Below are 9207 nucleotides of genomic sequence, written 5' to 3'. Positions count from 1 at the left end.
CGAATGATATATTTAACTCTAAAATCAACAAAATTTATAAGTATTGATAGTGATTGTTTTATTTTTTAAAAAACTTTAAAATAGTAAAATTAATTATTTATTCTTAGATAGAAAAAAATTATAGCTATTGACCGAAAGCTTTTCTTATAAGATTTTAAAAATACATTTTTATCCTTAAAAAAACAACTCATATTTTGAAAGGTATTTTTATATTTTCTTTTTTTTAAAAAAAAATCATAATGCTGAATATCATTTTAATGTTTTTAAATTTAAAAAATATATTTTTTTATTAAAAAAAAAGTTTTGGTCACTTGCTCATCATGAGCCAACACATGGGCGACATCCTCACCATTTAAGAGAGGCGCGTGATTAAATATTGCATCAACTTCAAAACAGAGAATCTCGTACCTCTCAACCACAGTAACCAGAAAAGGCACACCAGTAAAGTCAAATAAGCTCGCACACAAAACCTATGGATGCAAGACTCAGGTATATTCTCGTGTTGAAAGGCAGCGCAAAAGTGATGAAAGAAGACAAAAAGAAGGGAGGGAGGGAGGGAGGGAGGGGGGGAGGGGGGGGGGGGGGATAGAGAGATGAAGTTTCAAGGATAAATTGTCCAAAAATCTTTTACTCACTTTACATTTAGTTTTTAAATTTATATTTTTAAAGATTATTAGAGTTTTATAAATTTTAAGATTATTAAAAGTTTACATAATTATTAGTTTCACAACCCATTAAAATAGTTGAAGTATGCACAAGTTGACACGGATATCCACATTAATAAAAACAATAAAACAATATCTGTTATGTTATGATAAATTGTCCAAAAATCATAACATGGTTTTAAAATTAATTATCTTTATATTTTTCATAACATCCTCCCGTTTTAAAATCATAACATAACAAGTAAAAAAATATTATTATTAAAAAAATCCGATCCGTGAACACCTGTTGTCGTACCCAATTATGAAGATCATCGCCAGCCAGATATTTTTGGTATTTCCTTTTATATTCCGTTAATGTAAAAATGAAACCTCTATATATATCTTCAAGATCCTGCACTTGAAGGACGTATGAAGGCTACATGTATTAATCTGGTTAGACTGGTACTCGAGCTCGATCAGGGCCCTGTTTGGCATGAAGGGTGAAGTAGCCATCTATGGCCGCTGCACCAGAAGACAGAACGGTAGTGGTTTCTGTCCGTGTGGCTCCTTGCTCAAAAACTACAAAACAGATAGATTCCGAACAATATACAACACAAGTCATGCCCTTTTCTTTATTTATCATCGAACAATATTCCATGTCTTTCCTTTCCTTTTTCCTTCTTTTATTACTTTAAATCCTTCACAATACTTGTAAAATGGAACTTAAAACAATATATAATAAGTTGAGATTAAATATAATGTTGTTTAATCCTACCATCTTTTTGTATGAAAGGTGTTTTACAATGTTAAATTACTAAATAAAAATCATATGATATAAAATGATTTTTTTAATAATTGTATTTCATCACACTTAAAAAAGAACTTTATCTTGACCATGTTAATCGATCACTTCTCTCTCTTACCACAACTACAGCAGACATCTGAGTGAAATACACGCACAGATGGCTGAAGCTTAACAAACGTGGAGTCTCTTCCCAACAAGTATTTATTTTATTTTATTATTTATTAATTTTTGCAATCAAAACGCAGAAAAAAACAGGCACATCATTCCACACAGAATGTACGAACTCTAGTTCTAACATGTCCAGATTTTTACACACGTGGCGTAAGGGCAACCGACGAGTATAATGTCCCATTCATCTTGGTTCTCAATAAATATGCCTGGATGGAGATCCAAACTTTCCTTCCTTCGAAGGAATCGTTGATCGTTTTATTTATACCAGTAATGCTCTCTGTTCTTTTTTTTTTTTTTAAAGATATCAGCAATGCTCGTAGTTCTACTGTTCGTACAAATTAGTTCGCTCGCCAAGAGAAATTGTGAAGAAAATATTAAAAAAGAATCGACACAGAGCTGTCATTGTTGATATGCCGGAGTAATGGCTCACTATGAGCTCTTTGTTTATTACAATTTAATCTTAAAAAAATCAAATCAATTTTGATGTATTAATATTCAATATTTTAAAATAAAAAAAGGTACTTTTCAGAAACAGTTTTTATAGTTTGAATTACCCTGATTGGTTGTTAAAAAAGAATCCGTTGACTGGGAAAGCAGCTTTCCAATGCGACGGAGACCACGGGATGAATCTATAATCTAGTGAGAAGAAAATGTCGCTGTGTTTTACAATGAGTGCCCGGAGTAGGTAGTGGCAATGACAACGGTGCCCTGGCATGTTCTGACAGGTTGGCATTGTCAATAATAGAGTTGGATGCGGTGTGGTTATCATTTTGACATCAGCGGAGATGTTCTAAGTTGAGAAACCTGCTGCCCTTTGACAATTACTCGCCAACTGCTATCTGTCCCGTCAATTTTTTTATCTTTATTTTTATTCTAACTGTGGGGGTTGGAGAAGCGTCAAGGCATTGTAACCGAACTGGAAAAATATATTGCGCGGTAGGGCCCACTCAATCTACAACCCTTGGTTTCAAAATATATCAATCCCAAACACGATCAAATTACTGTTTAACCAGTTTTTAATTTAGTCATCCGAGTGTTTTTTTATGACTAATCTAGACCCATAATCGATAATGTCCCAAGTCAGCGCATAGGCTATTCTTTTATACCTATGCTCCCACCTCGATTTAGGAATACAGGATACACCTCTGCCACCATGTGAAAAAAATAAATAGCCTCCACTTGTCTGGACAGTGAAAGAAATTGTTCCAGCTTTTTTAAGAATGTTAGGTTAAACATCAAATTAGTCTACTTGGCTATTCTCAATTATGTCTTCGACTAATGTCTTAATTGAATAATATTTTTTTTCTTGTTTTGATCTCGAGTCTCTATAGTAATTTAGAGATCACAGATCAAATAACTTGGTCAAAGTGTTATTGATGACGGTTGATAAAATCTGTACAATTTGCACACGCAATCCACCTGGCGTCACTATCATCAAATAATTTTTCAGGAGAATTTTTTTTAAAAAAAGTCCTCGGAAATATGATACCGAGTTGTGGCCAAATAGCCCAAAACTGCACAAAAGTTAGCAACTAGGTAGAGTCGCTTGTTACTAGGTAGCATTTATCTCACCAAGAAAGATTCGGGACACCTTCTGCTATAGGAGAGAAAAAACTGAAAAAAAAAAAAATTGAAAAAACCAAATCATGAAAAAAAAAAAAATAAATCGATTAAAATTTTAAAAAAACTGATCGGTTCGATTCGGTTTTTGGTTTTATAAGTCTGAAACCGAAAAAATCAAACCGAACCCAAACAAAAACAACTGAGTCAAACCGGAAAAAACCGAGCCAAACCGGTTTGAACTGATTTTGTCCATAAAAACTAAACCAAACCTAAACCGGTCGGTTTGAACCGGTTTCGGTTATTTTTAAAAAAAATTTATTTTTATTATTTTTTTTATAAAAACTGAATCGAACAAAAAATAATCATCTCTATCTTCTATATATTTTTCTTTCCGAAGTTTTTATGTAATAATAATAATAATAATAATAAAGGTAGTTAAGTTTTTTTGGCTTAATTATTTTTTAGTGAGAGGTGATGATCCCGCTACAACAACTTACAGCAGCACTCCATTTTCCAAGTTTATTTAATGTTGATATGAACACCTTTTGTCATTTATCATTTATTAAAAGTGATGATATCCATGGTTATCATACTATTTGATCCAATAAAAAGAGTTTGAGTCATTATATTAATCATGTTTTTTTGAACGGTTAACTGTATCATCTTATTTTATTTTATATAATATAGAGTTTAATTTAAATTATGTTAAATCAATCAATTATGTTTTAATTAGGTGGACCAGATTAGTTATTTAATTTTAAACTATTCCAATATAAGCTTCAAGTAGTTGGATTTCTAAATCCAACCACCTATAAATTATACCAAATTTCAGAAATATAATAATATTCACCCTCATTAATGGCAAGACGCAAATATGAAATGAATTTTTTTGGTATGAGACATGAAATTGTCTTGGCACAACTCGAAAGAGTTTTTAGAGCATGTTTGGAAACGTGGTCTAACTCGTGTTTTAAAAAAATTTAAATTTTTTTATTTAAAATTAATATTTTTAGTATTTTTAGATTGTTTTGATATACTGATATCAAAAATAATTTTAAAAATTTAAAAAAATAATTTAAATATATTTTTAAATAAAAAATTATTTTAAATTACAACCGCTAATCCATTACTAAATCACGAAGACAACTTAGGGACTATCTTATCCACATGTCCCTTCCAATTCTCGGTACTATTCTTCGAAACCAACGAAGAACAGTGATTCGGCTTTGATTCGGCTTCTTGCAACCAGCCAGTCACCGGGATTATCAGCATATGATCCTAGTCTTCTCGAATTACAGTATACAGACCCCCTATGTGTAGAGCCGTTTTCCGTTAAACATTGAAGAGGATACAGAGCGTGGAATTTCATGGCCGTTATTTTTTTGTCCATGGTTCTGTTTAGCTGTGTGCTCGTTTTGTGACGCAGCTGTACACAGCTACTAATTTGTTTCTCGTCCATATCTCACAATTACTTGTTTCTTTATTCCCTTCAAGAATAATTTAACGCGAGACATCGAGGGGTCGCTCCGAGGATCAATATACAATCAGCATTTGAGCATCGATGGCCAATTAAATAAGGAATTCACTTGGTAGGTGGTTTCCCAAGTAGCTCAATGAGTACAAATCACTGTCATATTACTAATTTCCTATTAGTGGCGCCCAAATTATTTCCACGTCTTATCATGGCCTCCATTTTGGTCAGACCATACATTATTTTAATTATATGGTAGCATTAGCAGCCGATCGTCTTCTCGACGAGGTATATCCCTCTCGCATAAAACACCGTCTTCTTACAGGCAGTACTCCAGCCACGCAACAAAACCATGTTGAAGAAGGGAGTTCCTACAACTGCAATTGTGTCCTTCGTGTTCGTGTTTATGGTGTTCTTCTTCACTTCCCAAATAAACCTCTCGTTGCTTTCTGGATCAAATGTGGCTTCTTCGATAGCCAGGAGTAAACCAGGTATGGGTTACGTAATCCTTCCATCGATAATCAGGATTATCTAAGTTGTGATTGCCATGATATTCTTCTCAATTACAAACTCAAATATCAAAATACCACGTTTCATTGCTTGTCTGATAGAGTTGACCTTCTGCAATTCCTTATCACCTAGCTAGTCTGGAACCATTTTCTTGTTTTTCGTTAATTCTTGTCTAGTTTTCATATAAGAACATGGATCATGTGTGTTGGTGCAGCTATTTCTTGTTTTGATCTTGTATAGCTTTGTATTACTTGTGAGGACTTCACATAGTTGTTCGCTAGCATTCAAGTCCCGTGTACGATCGTGAAAATAGACAAAATAAAACTGCAACAATTTTTGTAAGGGGATTAATTATCAGATGGACTTGTTCTGTGAAATTAATTATTATTAACAAATCACATATAAATATAAATATAATAAATCATTGATTCATAAAAAAGCTAAAAAACACAGATCCACTCTAAGAAAATATTAAATCAAGTATCCAACAATGATGTTCCACTGGACTTCGATCCAGGATTAATTCATGGACTGGACTTATTTGATTAGGTGTGTTTGATTGGATTTTTTTGAAAAGAAAAAAAAGCTTTAGTTTCACATTTCATTTTCATTGACTTGGAGAAATTAAACCAACGTGATTCAACAAATTGAGTTCTTAATTTCTGTGTTGTTTTTCAATCAATTCACTTAATATGCTTTCGTAAAATAAACATTGGGCTGAACAAATACGGTTAAATTGAAGAACTCCATCCATTCAGAGTATATGGTATACAGGTTTTGTAGGAAAGAAACGGGAAGAAAAGCCAGCACTCTCACACACCCTTTCAGGCATGCTGTTAGGATGAGCAGATTTCAGCCTAAATTGAATTTCTAAGCAAAATCGAGTTTATTAATTGGCGCATTCAATTCTATTAATCTGATTTTAGTTCGTTTTAAAATGGAAAGTAAATGATTCTTTTTAAATATCAATTTGCTATTCCTTTGCAACACAAATGGGCTGAAGGAAGTTCTTAAAGCGATCCACTTCCTCTCTCATGATCCATCTCTCAAAAATTAATGAACTCAAACAGCACAATTTGTAATTCGATCGATACATTCTGTTCAATCTGATCTGTTTTTTTAGTTAATTCAATTCGACCTTTCTTCTGAAAGCTAAATGACTGTTTAGGAACGTAATTGAAAGCATGTTTTTTGAAATTTAAATTTATTCTTGTTTGAAGTTATTTTTTTATGTTTTTTTATTTTTTTATTGCGTTGATGTAAATTATAATTTAAAAAAATAAAAAAAATTATTTAGATATATTTTTCATTAAAAATTACATTGAAAAACAGCTACCGGTACACTCTAAACATCTCCTAAATCAAAATAGTCATCCTTGAACCAAAGCCATTACTTATTTACTTGTTTTTTCAATCACTGTGTCATATTACAAAGAGAAATTGGATCAATACAAAGTATTGGACAAAAGTAATGCTCTGCTTATAATTATAATTACAAATAGGTTTGTAATAAATAGCATAGTATAAGAAAAAGAAAATGCCGAGGAAAGAATAGAAAAGTGATTTGCACAAATGATTGCCTGCATTCAAAATAGACATGCCTTGTGTTTTACAGTTACTGTGAACACGGCGCGGGGAGACAAGCGAGCTCCTTCAACTTCCCGTTCAGGGGTCAAGAACGTAATCACATGCGACTGCTCTCACGGATACTATGATGTGTGGTCTATCAACGGTCCAACGCTCTTGGATCCAATCACTTCAACATTCTTCGCAATCGGCGCCACTAACTCGACCCCACTAGACTCCACAGTGAAATTTCATCCTTACCCTCGGAAGACGGATAAAAATGCCAAGTCTAAAGTCAACGAACTAACACTCACCTCAGCTCCACCAAAATCCTCCTGCGGAATCAGGCATTCTAGTCCAGCCATAGTATTCAGCACGGGCGGGTACACAGGAAACTTCTACCATCAGTTCAATGATGGTCTGCTTCCTCTCTACATCACCATTAATTCTCTCACTCTAGATCAAGATGTCATCCTAGTGGTCACCAATTGGAGTGATTGGTGGGCCAAAAAATACGCTGATCTACTGCATCAATTCACCAGGCACCCCATCGTCAACATGGACAATCAGACCAGGACACACTGCTTCCCATCAGCAATCGTAGGGCTAATGACACACGGTCCCTTAGTTGTGGACCCCAGATTGCTACCCCGGAATAAAACACTCCTTGATTTCCATGCACTCCTACAAAATACATATGGTCCCCGAGGTAATTATCTTTCGACATCTGGTAAATCTAAGGGTGCGAGGCCCCAGCTTGTTCTGGTGAATAGAAAAAATGGTGTCGGTCGTGAGATCTTGAACTTGAAAGAAGTTCTCAAGGCAATCAAGGAAGTGGGATTTAAAGCAATAGTGTTCGAGCCAAAGCGAAATGCTTCGGTGAGGGAAACATACAGGCTACTCCATGGAAGCCATGCAATGTTAGCAGTACATGGTGCTGCGATGACACATTTATTGTTTCTAAGAGTAGGAACGGTGGTGGGTGAAATAGTGCCGATTGGAACAGATTGGCCTGCTAAGACATTCTACGAGAAGCCGGCTAGAGTTTTGGGATTAGAGTATATGAAATACAAGATTGAAGTTAACGAAAGTAGCTTGGCAGAAAAGTATCGGGTTAATGATTTGGTGCTTAAGAACCCTTCAGCTTTTGTCAACGGAAATTATACAAAGGCCATGGTATATATGAAGACCCAAAATGTCAAGCTTGATATCGTTAGGTTTCGGGCATACTTAAAGGAGGCTTTTGTGAAAGCTCAAAGATTCATGGACAAAGAAGGCTAGCTAGCTAGCAGGCATTTTGATGCTGTTTTTTTTTTCATCGTATGAATGTTGATGTTGTCAATGATTTTGTATATACATCATTATTCCATTATTCTTCAAGAAATCCTCGTCCTTCTCCCCTCTCCTCCTTAATGCTTCTCAATCTCCCGCGATTATTATATGATGACATCGACTTCTGTCTCTAATCTACTGATATACAATCTTGAACTTAGTTTAATTACTGTTGATCACTTTTAAAGAAATACGTGCGTGTGACACAACCTTTCATATAATGGTCGGGACATTTTCTTTCCACCCATATAATAAATAGGATCGATAATCGCTGTGACAAGCCAATTGCAGGTCGTCCACTAAAAAACTGAGATGTGAGAAAGATTCCTTTCTTAATTTGGTTACGGGACTCCTTTTTTTATTTTATAGCATCACTAGTGTGTTTTTTTATGGACCTTGTAGCAAACATTGGTGTGGGCTCGATGCAGACTTAGTTACGGGCTAGACTGTCCAAGTCCAAGGTCCGATATGCCAGTCTAAACCTGCGATCATTTGAGAAGAGATGGATCTAAAGACTGGACTTCAGAAGGCAGTAATTCGTGGACCGGAATGGACCCCCCCCTCCCGGGTGCCCGTCCATTTACCTCGATCTCCAAACTAATCAACGGAACAACACTCTTCGCATTCTTTCTCTAAAGTCTAAACCGAATAAAATGGCAAACAAGGCTGAACACTTGCTGTGATTTTGATTTTTTAAGGCCAAATATGTTGTACTGAGCACAACCTCGTAGCCAAGAAGCACGATTGCAACATTAAACATATCAACAGTCCGTGGAGCCTCGCGTTGTTCGTGTTCTTCTTTGTATTAGATATCATTCACTCAAGATTTTCAAGATCAAATGGGCCTTATTTATCCAAGTATATTCCAGGTATGCATCGAGTACAAGTTAGAATATCAATGGAGTAATTAGTGCTCGTCTTATAACCACCAATTTAGTGTTCGCCAACTTCATTGCTCTCCCTTCTCATTTATCATCTACGGAGTCAAAGCTACTGAATGTTACCTTTTCAGGTACTTCAAGCCTCTAGACTCCAAGATCGTACCACCTTATTCATATTAATTTGGCCCGCCATCATCAAAACTCCCTCAAATTTCTTCAGTCAAAATCTGGAGCTTCTGAGCATCGTCCTTTTCAAAACTCTTC

At 35.0% G+C, this 9207-nt stretch overlaps 1 protein-coding gene across 1 annotated transcript; it reads left to right on the top strand.

The window, feature by feature from the left end:
- The first annotated feature begins 4790 nt into the window (after positions 1–4790).
- On the top strand, positions 4791–8114 carry LOC7498200 (xylan glycosyltransferase MUCI21). The gene is made up of 2 exons (XM_002312236.4): positions 4791–5145; positions 6780–8114. The coding sequence occupies exons 1-2, from the start codon at positions 5007–5009 to the stop codon at positions 8009–8011; spliced, it is 1371 nt and encodes a 456-aa protein (XP_002312272.2). The 5' UTR covers positions 4791–5006; the 3' UTR covers positions 8012–8114.
- The last annotated feature ends 1093 nt before the right edge of the window (positions 8115–9207 follow it).

This window comes from Populus trichocarpa, chromosome 8 (assembly GCF_000002775.5).
Source record: "Populus trichocarpa isolate Nisqually-1 chromosome 8, P.trichocarpa_v4.1, whole genome shotgun sequence".
Classification (NCBI taxonomy): domain Eukaryota; kingdom Viridiplantae; phylum Streptophyta; class Magnoliopsida; order Malpighiales; family Salicaceae; genus Populus; species Populus trichocarpa.
This window is presented reverse-complemented; position numbering and strand designations above follow the sequence as displayed.